Source organism: Mesoplodon densirostris, chromosome 17, assembly GCF_025265405.1.
Source record: "Mesoplodon densirostris isolate mMesDen1 chromosome 17, mMesDen1 primary haplotype, whole genome shotgun sequence".
In the NCBI taxonomy this organism is placed as follows: Eukaryota; Metazoa; Chordata; class Mammalia; order Artiodactyla; family Ziphiidae; genus Mesoplodon; species Mesoplodon densirostris.
In genome coordinates, this window is record NC_082677.1 from 73,959,654 (window position 1) to 73,987,178 (window position 27,525).

General features: G+C 39.1%; 2 protein-coding genes across 8 annotated transcripts; one reads left to right on the top strand and one right to left on the bottom strand.

Moving 5' to 3' along the window:
• Positions 1–10,252, bottom strand: LIG4 (DNA ligase 4). Of its 7 annotated transcripts, none has more exons than XM_060079696.1 (3): positions 9,945–10,252; positions 8,606–8,728; positions 1–3,833 (listed from the first exon to the last, which is right to left on the bottom strand). In XM_060079696.1, the coding sequence occupies exon 3, from the start codon at positions 3,803–3,805 to the stop codon at positions 1,070–1,072; it is 2,736 nt and encodes a 911-aa protein (XP_059935679.1). In that variant the 5' UTR covers positions 3,806–3,833; positions 8,606–8,728; positions 9,945–10,252; the 3' UTR covers positions 1–1,069. The 7 variants fall into 7 exon arrangements, with proteins under 7 accessions (XP_059935679.1, XP_059935680.1, XP_059935678.1 ...); XM_060079697.1 differs by having other exon boundaries at positions 8,627–8,728; positions 9,953–10,251; XM_060079695.1 differs by having other exon boundaries at positions 8,627–8,728; positions 9,945–10,251.
• Positions 10,222–27,525, top strand: ABHD13 (abhydrolase domain containing 13). The gene is made up of 2 exons (XM_060079703.1): positions 10,222–10,505; positions 22,747–27,525. Exons 1-2 carry the CDS (start codon positions 10,226–10,228, stop codon positions 23,778–23,780), a joined length of 1,314 nt encoding a protein of 437 aa, XP_059935686.1. The 5' UTR covers positions 10,222–10,225; the 3' UTR covers positions 23,781–27,525.

Here is a 27,525-nt window from a genome sequence, read left to right on the forward strand (position 1 = left end):
TCCATGGGTTTGATAAAATTTTTAACTACTTACAAATAATCTACACACAGTTTCTCAGGTACCAAATTCCAAGTATTTGATGTCATAAAAACATATTTTTCAAAACATACAGGCTGCATTCCAAAATTTGGTATATTTTGGTATTTATATATTTGGTACATAAATCCAGACATAATATATATATATATATAAATACATACACATACTATACAAACTTTACATAACCTAAGAGTAAATAAAAGTCACTTTAAAAAGTCAAAGCAATGTACTTCTCTGTCAAGAAAGTTATAACACACATGCCATTCTGACACATTCAATGGGTTATACTTAAGAAAATCACTCTTTGTGAATACTATTTATACTGAAGTACAAATTCACATAAAAGTATTTTCTTTAAAACACGCTCTATTTTAGAAAAAAACATTAAGTGTGGGCCAAGTACTTTTAAAATTGCAAGAGATTTTAAAAGTCAAACTGATCTAACTTTAAGTTTTTAGACCGTTAAATCTCATTCAACTTCCCCTGATTTAGCTAATGACATCATTAACAAGGTATGTACTCATGAGCTTGACTTAACCTTAAAAAATAAATCTGTTCACATTTCACATTTAAAAGAGGAATTTTAGCCTTCAACTTAAAAAGACATATATTTACAAGTCCAATTGTAACAATTCTGATTTTTTTCTTGCAATGCTTTTATTAGACAAAAACTATTATTAAAATTTTTATTTGACTTCAGTAAATCCTGTTAGGTCACTGTATTTAATGACTCTAAAAGCTTCTAAGTCTATTTTATTAATATCTGAGTCAAAATTCTAGATTTCTATAAGGAGACTGTTAACGTTAAACATTTTATTTCATCTTGGTTATAAAAATAATCAAATTCTATACTGTTAAAAAATTTTCCCTCTTGACATTGGGCCATTGGGTGTCTTTTCTATATCAAAAGTTACAATTATGTGTTTCTATATCTAATAAACTGTTTAAGCATAGATTTTAAGAGATTAAAATAAAATGTAGTTTAATGAGTCAGCCAGATCAGAGGCTTCCCTTACTAGGAAAGTTAGCTTCAAACCAAATATTGATTTTCCTCCTGTAATTCCCTCTTGTCTATTGATTCAGTTACCCAACGTTCCTGTAGGATTTTAAACTTCCTCTTAAGAGTTCTTCGAAAAGCTTTAAAGTCTGCGACCCGACTCTGATCTGCCCCAACGATGACGTGAGACACTCCCTCAGCTAAGCGCGAAACTACTTTTGCTCCATGAAATTGAAGCTCCAGGGCTGTGATAGCTAATCTTGCCCCCTCGATTTGAGTACTTACGTCATTAATAACAGTATACAAGTCCAAAAAAACGGTGTGGTGTCGAAACATGCTAAGGGGAGTGTTGTCCCAGGAATACCGGTGTTCCAAATTGGCAATCACAGGACCCATTTCCCTAGGAGTCTGTTCACCAGCATTTTTAATTCCCGAGAACACTTCCTTCAGTTGGTTCAAGTCGGTATCGACAAAGTAACTGTCCCCATAGCAGTCGTATTCCCGAGCGAAGTGCTCTTTTGTGGACGGGCACATGTGGATCATGTAGCGAGGCTGCCACGGCACACAGCTTTTGGTCTCCAGAGACTCTAACAGCCACTCCGGCTTGACAACATCGTGTTTATCAGAAGAGATGATGTTTTTCACTCGGATGTTCTCAGACCCTGCAATCACACAGTATGTGTCTGGGCCTGGATTTTGGACTATGTAACCACCAAACTCTGCGATTCTGTTCTCCAGATCAGACTTTGGATGGCTGTTTGTTCCACTCATGACACAAAACTCCACATCTTCAAATATATTAGAAACTTTGTTTATGTTAGAAAGGTTGGGTGCTTTTAGGTGCTCAATAATGCCAATAACTTTCTTCATCTTTGGGGCAGCTTTCCGCTTTTTTTCTTGTGGTTCATCATCATCACCCACATAAAGGTGTTTAGATGCAAGCTTTCCAGAGGCTTTCCCTCGAAGTCGTTCTAAGTCCTCCAGAGATGTACACTCATGCCATTCTTTGTTTTCTCTTATCTTCTCAATTCGTGGAAAACGCAACGTGCAGCCAGTTTTATACATACCACTGGGGACAATCTCTGTGGCCTTAACCTGAACAATGACCGAATTCCAAGGTTCGATGTAGACCTCTGGCTTCTCTGTTCCACATAAAATGCAACTTGGTGGAGCTTTCTTATGAAAAGGCTTCCAGTGTTGGGCCAACTTCAAACCCAGGTCATACAGTTCTTTCATGGTGTAACCTGAGCCAACGCGACAGAGAGTATGAAACAATGATGGTTTTTCACCAGAAGGGGGTTTCTCTGACACCGCACACAAAAAATGAGACATCATTCCACCCCGGGAACCTTTCCCCCAGTAGCCCCCCACGATTAAGATGTCCAGTTCATCCATCAGCCCATTTACATACTCTGGTTTAATTTTTAACCATCCTTCACCTCTTTTATCTGGCTTGTAAATGGACAGAGGATGTTTTATCATGATCCCCTCTTCTCTTTTATCTATTGCTTCATTCAAAGCATCAATTACTTCTTTCTTAGTATGAGCTTGTGTTTTTTGCACTATTTCTATTCTACCTGGTATTGGTGTAAAAACACTATTAAGAATTTCATACCTCTTTCTCAGTGTCTCCTGTCCTAGCTTTTTATCATTAACCATCAATACATCAAAGACACAGTAACAAGTGTGCAGATCAGAATCTTCTACCATTCTTTTAATATCAAACTTATTCCCCTTTTGCATAAAAGTTTGTGTATTAGGGTTGTAGGCCATCATCTCACCATCGAGGATGCAGTTTTGAACATCTGTTTTGAATGCATTATGGATGAACGGTGTAAGGGAACCTTCCTGTGGGGAAGAGCCAAACTGATCCTCATAGTTATATCCATTGCGGGAGAAGTACCGATACACGTCGCCATCCTTGTGCATCTGCATACGCTCACCATCTAGCTTGGTTTCGATGTAGAAACTCTGGTGTTTCATGTCCTTCTCAATTTGCTCGATATCTGCTATAGAGGCCAGCATGGGTTTAAAGGCAGAGAATAAAGTGATAGAAATGTCACTGAGTCCAACTGAAGGATCATGCAGTTGCCTACAGACCTTTTCCAGATCTGTGGTGACATTATGCAACTCATCAGCATCATTATGAAAAACAGAAAATACAGTTTGCCGACTAAAACCAAGCTTCAAGTCCTTTACAATCATCCGTATCAGCCACTTTTGTTCAAGCGCTGAACTCTGAGTTATAAGCTGAAGAAGACTCTTCTTTACTAGGTCCTTCCTTTGGGCAGAATTATTGTTGGCGATGGAGTCTAAAATGTCATTTACTTGCTGTATGGTTAAACTTCCCTTCTGTAAACATCTGGGTTTCAACACAAAGTATGCAATCATCGCAAAGTCTCCAGCATCTCCACGAGTTCCGGTAGGTGTTCTGTAGTTTAAAAGTTTGAGGGCATCTTTTCCTTCTCGAGGTAAGTTAAGCAATTCAATATAAAGCTTCGCAAGCATAGTTTCTTTGATGCCATAGGCCATTCTCTCTCTTTCCAGCTGAGGAAGAATAAGTCTCATGGCTGGATAAAAAGAATCTGTGACATCTTTTTGGTTCTTATGAAGGGCATCATGAAACTTTCTCCAAGAATCTAAAAATTCTTTGAAGTGTCTGATTTTTTCTGCACGTCCTTTACTTTTCTGTATTCGTTCTAAAGTTGAACATAAATCTGCAAAAGGAACGTGAGATGCAACAGTCTGTGAAGTTTGTGAAGCAGCCATGGAAGCAAAGGTGAATCTTCTAGTTTATCTGATAAAGCAAAAAGAGAATGACTGTAAAGGATAAAATTCAACTAAATTTTAATGTAAAGACCTTACAGAAAGTGCCTGGTTCATAACAAATGTTTAATAATGTTTGTTAAGTGAAAACAGACAAATGTTACAAATGATGTCTCTTTTCAACCTCTACACTGAAGGATAATCAACTATTTTGTTTCAAACCCATTTCAATTCTGGGCTCCTGAGGTCTTTTCTTATATTTCTCCTCTTTTTCTTTCAGACCACCACCACACAGCACCAGAAACAAACTTTCTGTTTTTTCAATTTACAAACAATTTTCCCCATTTTATTGTTTTATTTTTTATTGAAGTATAGTTGATTTACAATATTGTGTTAATTTCTGCTGCAAAGTGATTCAGTTATACATATGTATACATTCTTTTTTCTATTCTTTTCCATTATGGTTGATCACAGGATATTGAATATAGTTCCCTGTGCTATACAGTAGGACCTTGTTGTTTACCCATTATATGTAAAAAGAAAAACTTCCTAAAATCATGTTTTTAACAAATCGCTAGCTCACTGAATTGAAATTTGGCTGAACTGAACTTCTATATAGATAGGGTCCTTTCCCCCAAGTAAGTACCCTCTTCTTCCAGACAAAGCCTATGACTACGTTTACTGTCACTTCTTCACTGCTATGACAAATCACTCTAGCATTCAAAACCCAAAGCAAAATATCCTCCCCATGAAACTCTCACTTTACCTTTTTTTTTTTTTTTTTTTTTTTTTTTGCGGTACACCGGCCTTTCACTGTTGTGGCCTCTCCGTTGCGGAGCACAGGCTCCGGACGTGCAGGCTCAGCAGCCATGGCTCATGGGCCCAGCTGCTCCGTGGCATGTGGGATCTTCCCAGACCGGGGCACGAACCCGTGTCCCCTGCATTGGCAGGCAGACTCTCAACCACTGCGCCACCAGGGAAGCCCCCACTTTACCTCTCTCTTAACTCTATTATCATAGTTACTTACAGTTTTATAAATTTAAATTCATTAGTGCACTTTTTTGGCTGATAATCCCATGCCAGTAATCTCAAAACCACTTGCTGACTATATATGGGCCACGCATTGTGCTACGGGCAAATACAGTATGTTTCTGCCTCGGGAGTACATTTTGCGATGAAAAAGAGATGTAATGGGAACTATAAAATGATAAGTGCTTTAACAAAAATATAGCAAAAGTAAAATGTCATGAGACAGAGCTTTTCACTGAAATATCTCCTAAAAGTCAGAGAGGAAATAATGGGGGCCTTATTCTAGACCCTAGACCCTGGACTAGGGTCTAGAATATTTGCTAAAGTGGTCACCACAAGCATAAAATTTCTTTGAAGTTTTAAATAATCATGCAAGTTCTATTAGAATCTATAAGATATCAGAACTAATATGGTTTAAACTATGGAACACTAAAATATACCAACTTTTCCAAAAAAAGATTCAAGTAAAATGTGTACTCTAGGAATTTAAGCCATGTTTTATCTTGTGGTTTCAGATACCTCCTGGCATATCCCCATGTAGCCCAGAGGGCAGGGAGTCAGAGCAGCTTCCAGGGAGTGGGGAGGTCTCTTGTGGTACAGAGTCCATGACATTCCCGGCCCCAGCAAACAAAAGAGAATCACACAGTATTATCAGCACGAGACTATACTATCTAGCAGGAGAAATCACATGGTTAACTACAACACCATGTTTACTAAACTGTCAGTCTCTGGAGGTGAGAAATCAAGTTGTAATCTGTGCCACTAGGTCCTGGCGCATAGTAGGTTGGTTTGTTGAATGAATTACTGAAACCTACAGTTGAGTTCCTGGGAAAGCACACTAGGGAAGGCCAGGAGCTGATCACACACACACACACACACACACACACACACACACACACACGATTGGTGGGGTAGTTTGGTTAAAAACAGGCCAGGAGCTTATCTCACACACACACACACACACACACACACACACACACACACACACACACACACACACACACACACACACACACACACACACACACACGATTGGTGGGGTAGTTTGGTTAAAAACACCCAGCAGCTATGACTGCTCTGGGGAGGGTTAACAAAATCCATCTGGGGGCCTATGGGGAAAAAAATCCTCACTTCTCAGTCTAATTCCTGACAAAGGAAATCCAATTTCTACAGAGTCCATGAGGCCAAGATAAACCCAGGAGAGACCACAATCCTGAGTCTTTTATCTCTGAATACAGGAACTGCTTCCCCTTGCTGTGTCTCATTTGAATAACTGACTGCACCACCTGGTTAGGTCTGTTCACTGTCTCATCTCTCAAAACATGCTCCCGCAACCCAGCGCATTACAGTATATAACGCCGTTTACAATTCGTATATAATATGTACCAAACGAAGTATGTTAAGAAATACTTCTTCGAATGTTCAAGATTGGTATAGGGTTTCTGATTTATCTGTAGATTCTATTACAGTCTCAAAGTCCAAGTTTCCCTGAACAAGTCTCAGGCAAAGACTCAAATTACTTTATACTAATGTTGAAATCCATGTAATGATGTAAATATATATGCATCGTAAAACTGCTACATAGATAACAAGGATTCCAAAATTAGTATAAAATGAATAGACTTCAAATATTTTTACTTATTAAAATAGTATAAAAAAGTCGAGTATTACCATTTCCACTGCTTTTTACATACTCTTTTATTTTCTGGATTCTGAGGATTTTAGCTGATGCTTTTGTTTTGTGAAAAAGCAATACAAAGAAGTTTGTGGTTAGGGCTCAGGCTCTGGAGTCCAATAAATCTGAATTTAAATGTGGAGTCTAACACTTCATAGCTGTGTGATATGGGGCAGCTATTTAATTTCTCTAAGTTTCAGTTTCCTTAAGTGTTAAGTGGGATTGATAACTATGTAGAAATTAGGATGATGCCTGACAATTCACATAAGATGCTTAACACAGTACCTGGCATTTAATAAGACCCTGATCGATTTTAGTACTATAATGCTTGTTGACCCAAAAGACACTGAACACATGAATATTACAAAATACTAAGCCGATAAGAAGAGAGGGGAACGATTCATTTTGACAAGGATAAGCAAAGCTTTCAAGAGAATATATACAAATAATTAGTACAACAATGACTCATCATCCATTCAGCTGCTGCCTATATACAACAAGACACACTAGCAAGGTTTTATTCGGTGAATATGGGAGACAATTCAATGCTCTTCTACTGGAGAGAAAGGGATGGCACAGGTGAAGTTTCCTTCGTGCAACCCTCGACAAGACAGAAGGGTTGACAGGAGGCCACCTTCCACAGCACTTTGTGATATTCTGGGAGAACCTCAGGAGAAAGAAATTAGTGGTGAGAAAAAGCCAGAAAGTTGTGGGAGGCAGGAAGTTAGCGAAAGACAAGGTGTAAGAAGAGAAACAAGCATACTCCCTCTCCGCAAAATCACTGGACGGTCCACACTACCCTCATCAGCGGATGCCGGGGGAGCCCTGGCCTTGGGCAAACCGTTACCTCTGAGTCCAGGGGTCCCCAGCTGGCGGGGCGGAAGCCGGAGTCAGGCCATTCAAGCAGCCAACACGGCTCCTGAGCGTCAAAGGCGGGGGACACTACAGTCCCCTCGCCCCACGTCCTAGGAGGTGGGGTCCAGAGCAAGAGCCCCGAACCGGAGACCGGGCTTCTCACGCGGCGGGTCACCAGGGTGTCGGTGCCCCTCACCCGGGGACCCGAGGAGGATGAACCGAAGGACGAAGAGGAAACCTGAACTCTTTAAGACTGTAGCATTTCCAGGACTAAGAAGACGCTACACGGCACCCTCCTGTTCGGCCACACCTACCCAGCCTCCGCCTGCCCAGATTCCACCTCTGGATCCTCCGTGGAATCCGAAGCCCCTCCCGGGCTGTCACACAAACCGCCAACCTGACCTGAAGCCGCCGCCGCCGCCGCCGCCGCCGCCGCCGCCAAACCGGAAGCGGGAGCACCGAGGGCCGGTTCCGCCAGCTACTCCCTGCGCAGGCGCAATCGCTTCCTGCGGACGGAGCGGCCCTGACTTCACGCGGCTGACGTACGCGAGCGCCCTCGCCACCTGCGGTCCCAGAGGCTGTGACGTCAGGGAGATGATGTGCGCAGGCGCCGTACCTTTCCGGAGGCACCGGGAGGACCGCCCACCTTGCTGAGCTGCAGAGGCCCAGAGGGGACCGGGGTTACAGTGTGGTTACCAACACATCTCCGGTTGGCCTCAGCAGCAGGTGCTCTTTGCAAACGGTTGGCCCACGAGAGTGGATTTCGTCGCTGAGAGAGTCCCCCAGATACTTTGTCCACTGGCTCCTTACTGGGACTTTGAGCCTGAGCCTCTCTGCTTAGGCTACTCTTAGCAAGTGACAACCTCTCAGAGTTCTGCTCCCTATGTGTAAAGAGTGGTACCATCACTCATTTCCGTGGTTGTGAAAGCACCCAGGGGAGAGGAGGGCATCTTCCCTCCCAAATCGTCTGCTGTTTCATTAAGGTGGAAAAATATGCTTTTGCAAAATTGTCTAAGGCAGTTATTTCCTATTTGTTTTTCATGATGGTGCAACTGTGATGTGAGCTCTTGTCTCCTAACACAGAAATAATACATAATTCACAATACATAATATATAATTCATAATACAAACAGTTGCATACTCAGAAATCAACAATGGACTCCTAGTTTCAAGGATTCAAAATAAAACTGTTCCACAAATCTCCACTGAGCATCTACTATGATATTGTAAATTGTGTTACATACAGATTGAGAAATGAAAACAACCTGGATCCTTGTGTGTGGCTTTCCAGGAGCTGTGGCTTTCTACCAGTATCTTGCTATGGTTTGTCCTCTTCCACCATGGAGAACTGAGAAATTATTCATAAGCTGTAGGAGGAAACAACTTTTAGAATTACTTCATTTTAGCATAAAATATTATTGCTTTAAAATGAAAGTGAAATTTTGCTACAACAGGCTCTGAGAACATATTTTGGAACTTTTAAGTGCCCTTAGGAGTTGTCTAATGTACAAAAGCCTCTTTTTACAAACTGACACACATTTAATCCACACTACTAATTTGTAGTGTGGCTAGACTTAGGGCTCCTTCTAGCTCAACAACAATTATATGTCACATCAGCTATGTTATCTGACTACTTTTCTAAAATCACTTGAGTCGTAAAGTCACATGGTACCGTTTTGTGGGTAATTTTTCCACCTGCTAGTCAACTTAATTATCAATTTACTTTGGAGGAGCACCCAATAGTGTTAAGTTAGAGGACCCTCCACGTGCCCATCTTTTGCGAAGGCATTTGTGTACATTTTTGTACCCTGTTCAACATCTATTGAGCTTGTATAATGTCTGAGATTGCACTTTGTATTAGTGATATGAGAGGAACAAGGAAACCAGACAAACTCCAAGTTGTTTCAAATCCCCATCTCCAAGTTACCATGTTATTTTAGCCTTCTGATGCTTGGTTCAAAGAGAATCAAGAGTTTTTCATTGAGTATCATCTAGAGTTGCTTTGATTATTAGTTTATTTTTGTAAGTGGTCGGTCTACCATGGTGGGTGGTGCTTATCAGATGATGCACCACCTGATAACAATTTCTGATAAAAATAAGGAATTATTATCAAGAGCCTCTCTGACCTGGAGCTCTCAATTTGGTAGCAGATTCCAAGCTTTAAAAAAACATTGTTACATATCCTCTGTATATATAACACAGAGTACAGAGAATAGGGAATGACGGGGGTGGGGTTAGACATCTATAAACAAACAACTGAGTACAATCTGGTGCGCAAGGCGGTTGTCAATGAAGGTAATGACGCTCCAGCTTCAGGGGCCCATTTGTATGGTCACTTCCAAGGCCCTGGGAGGGACACTAGCAATGTTTTCACGGTCTTGTGCTTCTGTAAAATTTGCAAAAGTAAGGTAATGTTCCATTCCTTTTCTTTACAAGGGCCGTCTAAATGGTACAAGTTTCGGGCCTCATAAAACATGCATCCGCCCGTGACGGTCCACTCTGACAAAGGTAGGAGCCGTCTGGGTTGGGAGAAGACAAAAAGAGAAACAAAGTTAAGGAAGCGATTTAAGTGCCGGAACTCACTCCTATACCCTTAACAACCGACTGGGGCAGACACCGTTTCTTCGGGAAGACATGCGTCCTGCAGGCAGATCCGGCAGGCTCCGAGTTCTCATCCCGAAGGCCTCGGAGGCGGGGCGAGAGGCCTCCCGGTGATCGCAGGGAAGAGAAGCTGCCGGACAACCCGCCGCTGGGTACCCGGCCCATCGCGAGAATGCTCGTGCCGGCGGCCCGTTCCCGCGGTATCTTGTCCGTCCGGGCCGCCGTCGTGGGTGGGGAAACTGCTCCGGCCGCGGTCTCTGCGCATGCCCGGGAGGGCGGGCCGGCTTCCCACTCCCGGGAGGAAGGCGAGAGCAGGTGATGTGGGAGCCGGCGGGAGTATTTGCCGGCTACACAGAGCGTGGGCCGGAAGTGGAGGAACCGAGAGCGGCGCCGCAGGAGCTCCGGGCTACACCGTGGCGACGGCGGCGGCCCCTCGCCTGGAGGAGGACGATGAGGAGCGACGGAAGCGGCGCGGGGGGACGCTTCTGCGCGGCGCCGGGTTCCGAGTCCGCGGCCGACTGCGCAGCCTGCGAGCAGGTCTAAGTAAGTGCGGTGCGGGCCGCCGAGCCGCGGGGCCGCCGTGTCCCGGGGCCGCGGGGGGCGGCCGGCGGGGTCCTCGCGGGAGCGCGGGGCTGCGCGCCCAGGGCCGTGCGGGACCGGACGGAGTCCGCTCCACAGCCTCGCCGGCCGAGGGGGGAGAAGCCCAAACAGACGCCGCTGTGGGAACCGAGGCGCGCCGATTCCCGACCGCCCTCCGGTGCGGCACCGGGACGCTGTCCTAGAAGGTGTCTTAGAATCTGCTGTCAGTGGTGTTTCCAGTAACGTGTACAAACAGGCGCGTGGACACCATCCATTCCCCAGCCCAACCCTCCCCCGCACACAGGAAAAGTGCAGCGAAAATCCCAGCTGCCAGGTGTGAGGCATGGAGTAGTCCTGATCCACTCACGTCAAGAACAGGTTTAGACCTGCGAATTCCATGGCAGGAACTTTGGGGTGTTTATGAAATGGGGCGGGAGCACCCCATAGAATTAAGTCAGTTTTGCTGTAGAGTCTTGTCAACATGTGTTTTCTGCAAAATGCATTACGAGAGTTATTGCCCAAGGTATCAGAACCCCAAACAAAGTCTTTTATTCGATAGCTCTTTGACTTAGGTTCACCATGTTACAGTTACTGCATAGAAAGGGACAAGAAGATGTGGGCTTTAAGTTTTGATGCTTGGTTTTTCATGGATCCTCTCCTGGTATCTTTCGGCACGCGTTAAGAACTTGTGTGCAAGCGTGGGTTGATCTCGTATCTTTTGCTGAGAGGTTAAGTTTTATTCCACGAGCTAAGAACTTGTGGTTGACCATCTAGTGGTATGTCGTAATTGTCCTGCTTACGTCCTAGACTGCTCAATTCAGTAGTTGTTAATAGAGACTTCTGTGTGCCAGGCATTGCTCTGTCGACTGAAAATACGGATTTGCATAAGATGATGTCACTGTCATCAAGGAACTCACAGTCTCTGTAAAGCAGATGAATTACACTACGGTAGTGAGTGCTACCACATGAATTTGTACAAACTGCAAGATGTGGAATGGTTGGCAGTAGGGAATAGAGGACCAGGGAAGGCTTTCTGAAGGAGATGCTACCTGAGCTGGGTTTTGACAGGAAAAAATAAGGCAGCGCCCTAATTCCTTCCTGTGTGCCCCTACTCAGGTAATCTCCAGTGAGTCCTACCATTATTTCACCCAGGTCTAGCAGACCTTCTAGTTGTACTTACTCTGCTCTAGTAGATAATAAAATGCTTTAACTTTTGTCTCGTACAAGTAGCTGCATGTATTAACACACTGTGTTACAGTTGATCGCAGCCGTGTTTCAATTATGTGTTTGACCCCCTTTTTACACACCAGGAGACATATATTTAGAAGGCTTAAGTGAGTTGGCAAAAGCCGCCCAGCTGTCAACGTACGGAGCCTGAAAACACCCTCCTTCCCACAGCACGACGCTGCTTGCCATTGATAGATAGGTCCTTTGGAATGATGAAAGTGAGCCAGCTTATGAGTATCTGTACATACGGACCTTGGCAAGCCTCCTGGCTTCTCAGCCACACCTCAGGCCTGAACTAGAGCATTTACTAACCAACTTGTCCTGGGTCAACATTGTGACTTTAGAAGTGGGTACAGGAAACAATCCAACCTAACCTTTTTCTGTGATCTCTTCTCTCTGGTCGCTTACCTCAGGAAAATCTACCTCTGTTTCTCTGTTTTTCTTTAATTTAGAACTCGGTTGTTACTCAGAGATTCTAAAATCTTTCTAATTATTGGTGAGTCACCTCAGGAATGTTTGAGGCCCTTATATACTCTTTTTAGAATAGACCTAAAAAAAAAGGGAGGTTCTAGTTTTTCTAATTAAGATTTTTTCCCCCTCAAATGATAGACTGCATAATAAATTATTACATTTTATTTTGCTGTTTCATATAAGTCTCAACTCCTACAGCAGTATATTGTACTGGAATTGCAAAGCTGTAGTATATCCAGGGTGTGAATTGTGTGCATTTATGAGCTAGCCTGAGAATCTTACTTCTTCCGTAACACTGATTTTATAAGAAAATAAATTCTAAGTTTCACCCATTTAGTTAATAGTATTTAGAACACTATCCCGTCGTAAGTTGGAAACCTCCTGAATTTCATTATCAGTTTTTATTCTCACATTACTGTTTGCATTTTTAGCCTTGTGATCTATTTTTTTAACCCTTTTCTTTCTTTGATATTTATAATCTCGGAATAAATTGTGACTGACTTCCACAGTGACAAGAATCTGTTATCTTTGTTCTCTCAGAGTGGACTACATTTGCGAAGTCTTCTGTGCTTCAAGCGAAAGGGAAAGCACAAAAATGCTACTAAGTTGATGCCTGGTATAATGTTCCGGATGTCTGCTCAAGCCAATTGAAATCCCAGTTTAAATCCAGCATCTCCATAGGCAGTTACTGTTGATTTGTCCCGTAGGACTATTAATACACACTTTTTCATTATTGATGACACGTGGGTAACCGTTAGGGAAATAGATAATTCATCCTGTGGTGTCTCCAGCACACTGATAGTGGCTGTTTGTGTTTTCATTTCAGCTGTGCAGCTGGCATGGTTTCTTAACTTTCCAGTGCTTAGCAGAAAAGGAGATCCATTGATGCAGGAGGGCTGAATCTGCTTTCTCTGTTACTTGAAATGTGATTGGAAGCTGTGAATTCCCCCAGAGGATACCATTCTCCCCCTGTGATGTAGACGTTAGGTGTGACACATGAATTTGCTTTCCACTTTTTAGTCTTCCCTTGAACCTACACATGGTTTTGTCAGTTGTCGGTATGTTTCTGTAATGTACGAGCAGTTTTTATTTTTAAACAAGATGTTCCTAAAATTATCAATAGAGATGGATATAAAGGCCTTTAAAATAATAGTACATTTATGACTTTTTAAAATTGTATTTATAATTGGTCACTCTTTAGTCAGATTGTTTTTGGGGAAGTCATATTTAATTCATGTATAGGTAAAACATCTTTTATAGTTTTCAAAGACCTTTTACTGTTGGCAGAATCAGTAAATGAATATATACTGTGCAATACAATATAAACTTCTGCATTTAAAAAATAATGAGAATAATTAGCATTTACTTTTTTTTTTTGTGAGACAGTTCTAGCCTTCATTAAAGTATAATTTTATCTGCGATTGAAAGAGTAACGTATTTGTTCAGTTTACTCTGCTAGTATTATTGGGGCAGTCATAATTAAATGTATCCATTCCCATAGCTTGAGTTTTAGTTCTTCATATATCTAAGTTGTTAATCTTTATTTATTTTAAATTTTTGGATAAAATACTGCTAAATGAATAAAAATAAGTGGCATAGACAGCTGTTTGATGGAAAGTAAGTGAAATTATTAATGCTAGAGTTGTACTTTGTCCTGTTTTTAAAAAATTGGCAAAAATTTCCCCATGGTTTCTTTAAGTTTTCAAGCATAATGAAATCCAGAGATTACTAAAATTATGTTGTGAAGGTCACATAGTTAAGGTTTTCTTTTTCTTTTGCTCTATGTAAGGACAGTGTGATCTTTCTCTAATTTTCCTTGGCCCCTCTATAATTAAATTTATGTTAGACATATACAGTTACATATGCCCATGATTCCTGAGTAGATCGAGGGCTACTGAGTAGATCATGAGCTACTTAAGAATAAGACTGCATATTTATAAATTTTAAATAGTCTACAGTGTCTGAGCACAATGATTCAGATAGCAAATCTCTGCAAGTATTGGTGGCATTGTCTTTAATCTTTAAATACTATGATAGGATGCATTGTAATCTGATGAGGCTGAGAAACCAACCCTGGGACCATTTTGTGGTCTGGGCTGGGTTTGAGAACTCCCTTGGGGGACAGGTAGTTGTGTTCTGAGGACTCATATGATTGAAGGTGGGCATACGTTTGGTATTGATCTCTCTTTTTTTTTTTAAGCCTCGGCTTATTGAACAGTTATTTAAATATTTTTCCTTAGAGATGGAACCATTTGCGATCCTCCAAGTACATATATGAGGGAGCACATAAGGTGATTAAAGGAGGTCAGATGCACTTGTTCATCACTCGCTCAGTTGACTGGTCACTCAGCTCATGCTGTAACCAGCATGGTGGTTCTGACAGCTTCACAGCTATAAATTGTTTATATTTTTAGCCTTAAATGGGTTAGTATATACTTATATGGGCTGATATTTAAAGATAGGAAGCATATGGAGCAATAAAGGTGAGCAAAACAAGTTAATGACTATAAAATTCTCAAGATAATCATCATCATATTTCTACTTTTCATTCATTTGATCAAAGTGCTTATAGAATATAAAAAGATATTACTAATATTTCAAAACCATTCCTTTAAAAAGAAAACAATCATAATTAGTTTTACTTTGTCTATATATTATAATAAAAATTAGTCATGTGTTTTGCACAGGCTCCGGACACGCAGGCTCAGTGGCCATGGCTCATGGGCCCAGCCGCTCCGTGGCATGTGGGATCTTCCCGGACCGGAGCACGAACCCGTGTCCCCTGCATCGGCAGGCGGACTCCCACTGCGCCACCAGGGAAGCCCCTAGTCATGTTTTTAATAGATTATTTCTTGAGAAGTGCTCACTAATATCAGATGGCACCTCTAACCACTTCATCTAAATAAAAAGCACAAAAATTGTTTTTAAGGTTGATTTTTTTCATTCAGATATAAGACCTGTGCATGTTATAATAATGTACCTATTATTGATATTGTAACATAGTTAAATTTACTTTGCATGTTATTTTATATGTAGCCCTAGAAGCAATTGTTTTTAAAAAATATATTTGTTTACACATCATGCTTTTTTTGTTCATAATTAACATAAGGCATGTAAAACATTAGATGAGGAGGATTTGTTTAGTTTTGGATAAGTCTGTGTTGTTAACGAAGCATCAGGTACTCAAGGAACAGATAAATTGAGATTATAGATGGAGTAGACATGGAGAATGGGAATAATTCATAAACAAGTATGATGATTGGAGCCATGAGAAAGAATGAAATCCCTGAGGGAAAGAAAGGTCAATATACAGGGCCTTGGAAAATGCCTACATTTAGGGGTGGGTCAGAGTGAGAAACACAGGGATTTGATTGTACTGGAAGCTGAGGAAGATTCCAGGTTTGGTGCTACTTAGGGGTACAGTGTTGCAGTGTGGATTGAGAAAAGTCCACTGGATTTATTAGTAAGTGAGGTTTGCTTTTTATGAGAGATCATCACAAGAGCTCACGCCTCAGATCCTCTACTAGCGAGTGGTTAACGGTTACTGGGGTGGTCGAAGCCATAGGTAGATGGGCTTTAGAGACATTTGATATGTGCGAGCTGGTGTGATAACTTGGCAGAGGCAGAATTGAGAAATGGGAATAAGTGAGGTACTTATTTAAGATGTAGGCATAAGATTAAAAACAGAGTAGTAGTGTAGAAGAAGAATGGCGGATGAAGGACATTGGTTGACTGAGCGTCTGTGCTCTACAGATCTAATGTTCTTTCCCTCTAAGCAGCCTTCTTAATTAGTATAAACATTGATTTCACTTGGAGTATATTAAACTCACATTTCTCTTGATTTTTTATGATGCTAAGATGTTATCAGCAAGTGCATTGCAGCATGCAAAAGAACCTGGCAAATAACCCATCTCTTCTGGCAACACATTTCATAAATTTTCCTCATAGGATGTACTTTTTAAGGGGTAACTCATTGCCTTGCTTATTCTGCATGACCAGCAGCAATGGTCTTGGATTCAGCTGGACATTCTCATTCTCAAAAGACCATACCTGGCCCCAGCCTCCCTCTACTGTGTTGAAAGATGCGGATAGAAAGCCTGGCCTGGCAGCATCAGGTATATTGTTCCAAGTAATAGCTCAGGTTAGTGGAAAGATGGCACTTGGGTGGGAGCAGGTGCCACCATGAGCTAGCTGCTTCATGCTCCACAGGAAACAGTATCTTTTGTTGCAGCGCAAGGGCATAGCGACCAGGACTCAGCAGAGGACACACCAGAGCGTCCCCTCTTTGTATTCCCACTGGGCATGTGCAGAGCTGCTCACTGTCCTCTAGTCCAGATTTAGCTCACTAATAGGGGTCAAGTTCACCACACAAAGTACTGCTTAGAGACAAAGCTGATATCCCACCTTTATTAGGTTTCCAGGGTAACAGTGCTAGAAGGTTAACCAGAGGTCACTTTTTTTTTCATGGAGGAGAAAAGGTTTTTGTTTTTCTATTTTTTAAATTTTATTTATTTATTTTTGGCTGCGTTGGGTCTTCGTTGCTACGCGCGGACTTTCTCTAGTTGCGGCGAGCCGGGGCTACTCTTCATTGCAGTGAGCGGGCTTCTCATTGCGGTGGCTTCCCTTGTTGCGGAGCACGGGCTCTAGGCGCGCGGGCTTCAGTAGTTGTGGCGCATGGGCTCAGTAGTTGTGGCTTGCGGGCTCTAGAGCTCAGGCTCAGTAGTTGCAGCGCATGGGCTTAGTTGCTCCGCGGCATGTGGGATCTTCCCAGACCAGAGATCGAACCCGTGTCCCCTGCATTGGCAAGCGGATTCTTAACCACTGCGCCACCAGGGAAGTCCGAGAAAAGGTTTTGTTAACCCTTTATTCAAACTAATTTTTTGGCAAAATAAGTGGAAAACTTACTGTTAGCTCGAGGATCTGTGCACTGGACTGTACCGGAGGCAGTGTTCATTTTTATTGATCATCATAGCATCTGGGTTTATGTGAAGTTGTTTTTACATCTCAGCAGATGGCTCTAGTAATTGTACTTTGTTGATAGTTTCAGCAAATTTATCAAAAAAAAATCCTTCCTATGTTGTTTGATAGATCCAGTTCCATTAAGAGCATGGAGGTGTGATACAGAAGGAGGAGCAGAAATTATTGGCTAATTGGGTTATAGGGAAAAGAAGGTAGTTCGTGCGTGGAGGTCTCTTTCTAAACCGCCAATATGCCGTAATGTATTACAGAGAAGAGACACACACTCTAGAACAGTTTTTATTAACCTGTCCTTAAAAATTGACATCCATTTGATATTCCTCAAAATGAATTGACTTTTATTGACTTCCACAGTTTAACAATCCATTGCAAGATTACCTTTGTTTATCACAAAGTCATTTAATTAAGGCAGCTTTTCAGGAATGCTTTGTGGAAAGCTGCAAGTTTAATCCCTATTGTTCCTAACCAATAATGGACTCAAATATGCCATTTTTCTGATGTCCAGTCTTAAATATATATGTCTGACGCTCAGAATGTAGTTGTGTTTTCTTAGAAATCTAATAATTCAGATACATTACTGGATTGTTCATTTAAAAAACAGTTTAGTTTTGAATATATGTAAAGTGGTGTACTACCCATAGGGATACAGTAGTGAAAAAGAAAAACACAGTTCCTGGCCTTACAAATTTAAATTCAATAGTGTATGTTGAAAAGATTCTGAAGACGAAGCAGCTGTTATAGGAAATTACCAGTGATTTAAGAAGCATCTATACCATGAACATAATGAGATTCTAAGAGACTCAGAAATAGTTAGATGCTTTGAAATCAGAGATTAAGAGCTTTTGGTCAAAAAGGCTTGATTTCTCGTCTTGTCTCTAGCATTAATCAGCCTTGTAAATGTTAGCAAGTTGCTTCACCTCTCTACCTGTTTGTTTTTTTTTTTTTTCATCTGTAAAAGGGAAATAACATTACATGCTTCCTTAAGTTGTGAGGATTAAATGACCTAAATTGGAAAAATGAGTCAGCTGAAAATTAATGAAAATTGCTCAGAGATGTTACAGCCACCAGAGCATGAGGTATGCTGGGGACTGTGGTTCCTGACAGAGGAGCCCAGGAAGACGGCTGCTGTTATTCACTAACGGTGATCACAGGGAGACCACACATCTGTCCCAGCCTCACTTCACTTCGAAATATGTCATCTCAGCCAGTGAGCAGGTCTCTGGCTATTGAGAGCTAAGTGCATCAACAATTCCCTATTCCGGGGTTAAAATGCCCTTAAATATTTCTGTAGTTAAAAATGGGAGAGCTGGTTGGATCAACAGTGAGATGCTTGAGCAGAACTTATTTCAGAAGCTCTCACTGATCATGGATCCTATCCTGTTCCCATCCTCTGGAAGAAAGAGAAGGGAGAGCCCAGTGCGAGAGACCAAAAGGCTGATCTCTGTACAGAGCTTGTGATTTCTGGGGAGGAGCTCAGAAACTTGTTTTCAGGAAATTTCTCAACAAAAGATTTGACTGTCATGTGATGCTGGCATTTCTCATTATATCAGGTTAGATTTACTGTATACATTATAGAAAGACCTTTAAAAAATAGATATTTTGCCATAATTTCCTATGAATGATTATAAATATATGCAAGTAACTGTGTGTTTAAAAAAGCAAATTTATCTTTAAACATCTAGTTGCAGTTCCCAAGAAGGACAGAATGAAATAAGATGGTGTAAAAACAAAGATGATGGTAATGATAACAGTCATGGTAATGAAGATGATAGCTGTTTACTGAGCCTTTTCTGTGAGTGAAGTCTTGTTTTGGAGGCAGCAAAAAAAAAAAAAAAAAAAAAAAAAAGAAAAAAGAAAAGAGGCTACTTTTTAAAAAAAGATATTTTTTCAAAGTTTGAAAATCGAAAACTTTATATAGTTTAATCTGTATAGGTGGTTTGAATTTCAAAATGTGCCCTGTCCATGTATTAGGTTTATGTTTTATTTAGTGTTGTATTAGTTTTTTTATAACTTTGATGTGAAAACTTGAGTCAATTCACTCCTGATTATCCAGGTTGTTTGAGTGCTTTGCCATGCCCTTATCAAATTCCTAATTTTTTTTTTCTTATAGGTGCTTGGTAAGTTCTCATTTTGATGTTAATTCAAGCAGAACATGGTTAGGAATGTAGTAGTACAGCCAGAAATACTAGTCACAAAAGCAAATTAAGTTAATATATCTGTAGCACTTGTAAATGCTTTTTTATTAATTTTATTTGATAATGCTGACCAGCTTTATAAATAGGCATTTTTAGAATTCTCATTCTACTGAAAAGGAAATTCAAACTGGAAATAACTGATAAACCCAACATTATTTAACAACTATATGGTAGAGCAGACTTTAAGGGTGATGGAATTTTAGTGTGTTTTTTTTCTACTATATCACCAAATAAGTGATATTTGAGTTACTCATCTCTCTGATACTTCTGTCATAAACGATTGGCTTGACTATGAAAAAAAGTACATTTTTTCCCTAAAGAAGTATCTTAAATGGTATCTTATTTTCCAAATGATACAGTGCCTTAATTTTGTATGTTATATCCCAAACCTTGTTAATCCTAATCATTATACAACAATTATTTTATTTTGATGTATAAAGTAAATGCCAGTCTGTTTTCAAAATTTCCTAATACAGTTTCTGGGTATGAATGAAAATCATTCGCTTAAAGAAATAAAATTAAGCATTAGATGAAAATTTAAGTGCTCAGATGTGTTGTTCAGACTTATCCAGTACAGTGAAGGATTATAGAGTAGTCCTGTATAATTTAAGCTGTTGATGAATAGTGGTCAGAGATTGTAAACAGCATTGATTATTGACCTGGAACAGTTATTCACTATTCAGTGTAATTGGCTTATTTGGCTGCTGTAGTGTACCCTCTTTCATTCTGGTTCTTATCCAGGTCTGACATCTAATGCTCAGGTATTGCTTCTGTAGTTGTTAAGCTTGGATTTTTGTTTTACCTCACCTACCTGCTCTTCTCTGGCTTAACGTAGTGCTTATTGTAATAAAACTTGCTGCAACTGGGTGGCAGTGTTGATTTTAGAGAAACTTCAAAAAAATGCTACACTGTTGGTTTATGTTCAAAGGGAGTTATTTGAACACAATTTCAGATTTTAAAGTCCTTGTTTAGCGGAATAGTAAAATATTTTTGGTGAGATTATAGTGAAAAATCGAATCTATTAAATCGTCTAACTCATCTTTGTAGCCAGTATAATTTAACTTGGTTTTCAGTGTTTAAATCTAATTTGATGAACTAAAATGCCACATTTATTAGCTTATGGCATACAGTAAAATTTTAAAGATAAGTCATTAACAATTATTTATTAAATTTAAGAATAACTTCTTTATGGTAGTTTTGTTAGTAAAAGAGAGTGTAATTTTTTAAAATGGTAAATATATAAGTAAATGAGTACTACATAAGAAAAATTGTAACGTCTCACCTCTTGTGCCTTTTTAAGACGACACACATAAACTTTATTTGATAACAAAAACAATGACTTCTGAAAGCTTTTCTTTTGTATTTTCTTTACATCAGTTATATTTTTTAGCAAACTTTAAAAAGATTTTTCTCCAGTAAGTCATTTTCTTCATTTATCTCTGGTTCTGAAATAGAATTTGTGTCTTTGTTTCACACTTATCCCCCAAGTGTTTATGGCCTTATCAGTATACTGTAGCAATCTTTGTTGACCCACTGGTATGAAACTGCAGTGAGGGCTCTATAAAAGATTGAGCATATTTCACAGCATTAACAATCTAAAGTTTCTTTTTAATCATATATGAAAGACAAATTATTAGACTTTTTTCTTAAAAATAATACAATATTAGAAACTAGTGTTCCATTTAAATTATTTTTTAAATTTAGCTGTGAGAACCTCCAAACAGAAGGGAAATATAAAATATTTTTTATTTTAGTTTAATTATAATTTTTTTCTATAATGTGAAAAAAAATTGACAATTCTGTTGGATTGGTCTTGATAGGTTAGAATCTCTTAACTACCTCTTTAATAAAATTTGCCCTCAACCTACCTAGCTCAGTAAAGTTGTAGGATACAAAATCAATATATAAAAATCTGTCATGTTTCTATATGCTAATAACGAACTGTCAGAGAAATTAAAATGATCCCATTTACAGTTCCATTAGGAAGACTAAAATAGCTAGGCAGAACACTCTTTTTTTTTTTTTTTTTTTTTTTTTTTTTTCTTTTTGCGGTATGCGGGCCTCTCACTGTTGTGGCCTCTCCCGTTGCGGAGCACAGGCTCCGGACGCGCAGGCTCAGCGGCCATGGCTCACGGGCCCAGCCGCTCCGCGGCATATGGGATCCTCCCAGACCGGGGCACGAACCCGTATCCCCTGCATCGGCAGGCGGACTCTCAACCACTGCGCCACCAGGGAGGCCCCAGAACACTCTTTGACATAAATTGCAACAATATTTTTTTGGGTCCATCTCCTAGAGAAATGGAAACAAAAGCAAAAATAGACAAATGGGACTTAATTAAACTTAAAAGCTTTTACACAGCAAAGTAAATCATAAACAAAACGAAAAGACAGCCTATGGACTGGGAGAAAATATTTGCAAACCATGACACCAACAAGGGCTTAATTTCCAAAATACACAAACAGTTTATACAGCTCAATATCAAAACAAAAACAAAAACAAAACCCACAACCCAATCCAAAAATGGGCAGAAGACCTAAATAGACATTTCTCCAAAGAAGACATACAGGTGGCCAGTGGCACATGAAAAGATGCTCAGCATCACTAATTATTAGAGAAATGCAAATCAAAACTACAATGAGATACCATCTCACACTGATCAATCAAAATGGCCATCATCAAAAAGTCTACAAATAATAAATACTGAAGAGGTTGTGGAGAAAAGGAAGCTCTCCTAAACTGTTGGTGAGAATGTAAATTGGTACAGCCGTTATGGAGAACAGGATGGAGGTTCCTTAAAAACTAAATATAGAATTATTCTATGATCGAGCAGTCTCATTCCTGGGCATATATCCAGAAAAGACAAAAACTGTAATTCAAAAAGATGGATGCACCCCAGTGTTCGTAGCAGCACTATTTACAATAGCCAAGATGTGGAAGCAACCTAAATATACATCAACAGATGAATGGATAAAGAAGATGTGGCATACGCGCACACACACACACACACACACACACACACACACACACACACACACACTCTCACTCACACACAATGTCAAATCAAGGAGAATACATGAATGAAAGTACCTGCATTTTTTTAGAAAATAATACAGTTTGATGAATATTTGTGTTTCATATATACAGCGGTGGAGGGAGAAGGAGACCTTGAGAACTGAAGGGATGAGGAAAATTAGAACAATCGATTTTGTGGATGGATTGATGTAGGTTTCCAAGGATTCACCTAGTACCATGATTTATTACATCATTGATCTAACTTTTAAAATAATAGATATATGTTGAATTACTGATTCTCCCTATCTCTGTCTCTCTTTAGGACACTTACGGAGAGCCACAATGGAAAAGTCCTGGATGCTGTGGAACTTTGTTGAAAGATGGCTAATAGCTTTGGCTTCATGGTCTTGGGCTCTCTGCCGTATTTCTCTTTTACCTTTAATAGTGACTTTCCATCTGTATGGAGGCATTATCTTACTTTTGTTAATATTCATATCAATAGCAGGTATTCTCTATAAATTCCAGGATGTATTGCTTTATTTCCCAGAGCAGCCATCTTCTTCACGCCTTTATGTTCCCATGCCAACTGGTATTCCACATGAAAACATTTTCATCAGAACCAAAGATGGAGTGCGTCTAAATCTTATTTTGATAAGATACACTGGAGACAATTCACCCTATTCCCCAACTATAATTTATTTTCATGGGAATGCAGGCAACATAGGTCACAGGTTACCGAATGCATTGCTTATGTTGGTTAACCTCAAAGTTAATCTTTTGCTTGTTGATTATCGAGGATATGGAAAAAGTGAAGGAGAAGCAAGTGAAGAAGGACTCTACCTAGATTCTGAGGCTGTGCTAGACTACGTGATGACCAGACCTGACCTTGACAAAACAAAAATTTTTCTTTTTGGCCGTTCCTTGGGAGGGGCAGTAGCTATTCATTTGGCTTCTGAAAATTCACATAGGATTTCAGCCATTATAGTGGAGAACACATTTTTAAGCATACCGCATATGGCCAGCACTTTATTTTCATTCTTTCCAATGCGCTACCTTCCTTTATGGTGCTACAAAAATAAATTTTTGTCCTACAGAAAAATCTCTCAGTGCAGAATGCCTTCTCTTTTCATCTCTGGACTCTCTGACCAATTAATCCCACCAGTAATGATGAAGCAACTTTATGAACTTTCCCCATCTCGGACTAAGAGATTAGCCATTTTTCCTGATGGAACTCATAATGATACATGGCAATGCCAGGGTTACTTCACTGCCCTTGAACAGTTCATCAAAGAAGTAATAAAGAGTCATTCTCCTGAAGAAATGGCAAAAACTTCATCTAATGTAACAATTATATAATGTTTTTCTTTTTGATTAATGCACTGTATTTTAATTTCTGCAGAATGATAATGTTCCTTTCTAGAAGTGTGTTATATCTGTACTTGTCTGAAGAGTGACATTAAACTTTGAAAGGACTTCAGTGCTCCTTTAAAATGATCCAAATAGTTTTTTACATTTGAAGAACTATTAATTATTGGGATTTCATACATTTTCATTGAACCTTTCAATATGGTTATGTATCCATATCTTTAGTTTATTATGCTATCAAAATAGCATATTCAAAAGTTTCTTGTTGCTGAAGTTGTGTAATCTATGTGACACTTAGATTAATGACTAAGTGTGGAAGGAGACATGTAAACAAGAAACCTTTGGGTATTATTCCTTTAGTAAATATTGGGACAATCATGGTAAGCAAACTTAGTTCTGTAATAGCATTTTTCACCTTAAAAATGAAATGCATGATGGTATTTTATTCCTTGACTTATGCAATGCAATGTTTTTAATGTAAATACTGGTCATATACCAATGTATATGGTAACCTGGGTTATATCTATTTTTATGTAAACTCTATTTTGTTTTTAGCAAGAAATGAAATTGAGGCCTATGTGCAGGTTGCCATTGAATTTTGCTCTGGTGAATGCTGAGATCCAGCTTTTTCTTACAAATAAATGGGACCCCATTTTCCAATATAAACGTACCGTGTTTTGTTAGGTACAGTCTGGATCATGGCATGTAAAAATAGAAATTGAGAATTTTACTGCAGCTTTGATGTGCATATTTGAACTTTTTAACATTTGTAATTTTGGTGGCAAAGAGAATTTTAGCTTCTGTCGATTTTGTAAGTCTACAGCTGAACCACTAATAGCAGTCATAATGAAGATTAGAATCTGTTTAAGAATTAGGAAGTCTTATCATTACATTATTGTACATACTATTTTACAAGAATTCCCACATTTCATTTTTAAGTCCAAGTATCTAGGTATATCTGTCCCACTAAAGCCAGGATATCATTTATTGGACTTTCTGAAAATAAAAGTTACAAAAACAAAAGTAAATGAAAACTATATTCTTTGGTCTGATGTTTCAGTTATGAAATAGAAGAACTGCATCAAAAGACAGCTTTAGGAAGTCTTATTTATTTTCTACATGTGAGAATGTGCGGATAAAGGAACTCTAGAGGTTTTGATCACAGAACCTGTGACCACATTTAACAATTAAATGGCTGTAAGTGGGAAGTAGTATTTAGACATAGAAGGTAAGAAAAATCTTATTTAAAAAAAGAGCCCCTTAAAACTTACAGGATTTACCTTAAGATATATAAGCTAAGTTGTTTCAGGCAGTCCTCAAAAATTAGATGTAATTGAGCTCTGTACGTTATGTCAGCTTTAACATATGATATTCTGAGTATTTTAGCTATATTTATTGGCTTTGTGCAAGCAGCTAGGGCAGAGAAATAATGGGTCAGTAATCTTGACCTTAATTGAAACTCTTTCCATGGAGATAGGGCTAGAAATACTTTTGCCAAATAGCGTTCTTATCATTCACTTTATGTCCGTATTTAGAAAAAAATAAATTACAGCAAGTACGATTTCTAAAGGATAATGTTTTCTATAAATTGTAAAAAAAGTCATGCGTTTTAAAAAAAAGTTGGAAACGCGTATCATGGAAGGTGTATTTTGTATTTATAAATTCACTACAATTAGAGGCTACTTTTCATCTTGTCAATCATTGCTATGTAGAATGACTATCCTAAATAGTAATGTATTAACAAGAACGTTAATACAACAAAATGTAGTGTATTTAGACATGAGTTTACATGGCACACCTTAGACTTGTACCATTCTTTAAAGTTTACAAAGTACCTTATGTTTTCATGTGATGATTTAGTCTAGTACACTATGGAGGAATTTATCAACTTTAGTTATAAATATTATGCTGATGAAGTATAAAAAGCTTTTTCTTCATCAGTGTTTTATTTAATGCTGCTTTTTTTTTTTTTTTTTTTTTTAGTACTCCAGGTTTATTAACAATCCCCCCCTCTTCTTTTTGACCCAGGACTTCAGAAGTTGTGGAGTACATGTGTCCCATCCCTACCTTCATTCTCCTCTTTGGGTTGAGGAGCCTGCCTTTCTGCAGCAAAAGGAAAAGGTGTCTAGGGTTGTAGCACATCTTTCCTTCCTAGCTTCCTTCTGTATTTGAGACTGGTTCCTTAGATGGGAAGGGGGTAGAAGACAAACTCCTATTATCAGGGGTCCATGAAGCCTGTGGCATCACTTTTTTTAAAACATGTCTAATTTTGTGGCCAAAGCAATTGGTCTTAATAAAACGTGAATTCTTCATGAGTCACACCTTCATCTTGGACTCATCTCTTAGTGGGAATAGGTGTGTGTCCATCTTATTAATTTCTGGCTCATTGATGTAAGAGTAGCTGTAGGAGTTTCTGAATGAGTTTTTAAGTTATTAAGCTACTGGAATTTGGAAACCCTAGAGTGATTTTAAATATGGCAAGATAAAATCCATTATTTTAAAAGGGATTATTGGGGGTAAAATGGCAAAAAAGATCCTAAAAAAAGATATTGCAAAATACGGGAAGAAATAATTTGTAACAGATAAAAGAATACTAATAGGATAGAAACAACTGGAAAGGGAAATGTGACATCGTTCTTAAATGTAGATCTAGGAAATTAGCTGGTGAGGTTGGTGAAAAGGAAGCATAACATGTAAAACAGATCATTTGAATTCAAGGTGCTTCTAACAGAGAAGGCAACTGGAGTACCTGATACTGCACCTACCCTATGTTTTTGCAAACACTTTGACTGTAAAATTGGTGTTTTCATTAAAATGGTCTTCTGAAATTTGTTATGGGGCAGCTTAAATTTATCTTTTCATGATTGTAGACAGTTGATAATAACCCAAATTCTACCTTTGGTAATGCGTCACCAGATTAATGACACCGTAATATTTATTGAGAATTCATACCACTGATGCTTTCATAGTCATTTCTTTTGTTTATAAGATTTGGTTTGAGGTGGGTATGGGCTTTTTTGGTGGAATTAAAGAATGAAGACCATATTCAATTTTACATAAACTATCATGCAAGCCCAGCCAAAGTGTAGTTTTTGACTGAGTCCTGTCCTTGAGGTTAGGAATAAATAAGGTAAACCTTAAAAGAGGGTGTTGCAGAAGTCACTTTCTAAATTAGACTATGATTGAGATATCGTGAAAACCTCCACTGACCTCTCCCCTCTCTGTTTTTCTTATTATGTTTGACAGCAATTATGGAGAAAGAAATGTGAAAAGAATTAGTCATAATGCTTTTGGATTATCCTTAAATTTATGTATTTTCATATCACTCAGGTAAAGTTGGGAAATGACAGAGCACAGACATATTTTTTAAATCAGAGTAGAAAATAAAAAGCACTTCTGTTGACTTATGTTGCTGTATGCGCACATCATCTCAGCTAATCAGAAATAGTATATTCATTTGTATGACAAAATAAATGCATTCATCCTAATAGTAGTCAACACATTTTGCCAGATGGTGCAAATATACCTCCATTTATATTTTGTATCTTAAAAATGTAGTTTAACAATAGGACTGTGTGTAAGAGACACTTTTTTTTACGAAAAGTGTCATATATACATATGTAACAGGGATGAGTGTGTGTTGTTTAACATCATTTATAACAGAATTTCTGTCAGTACTCCATATACTGAAAATTCAAGTTGTTTTCAACTTCTTCAAATACGTTCAGGATAAAAT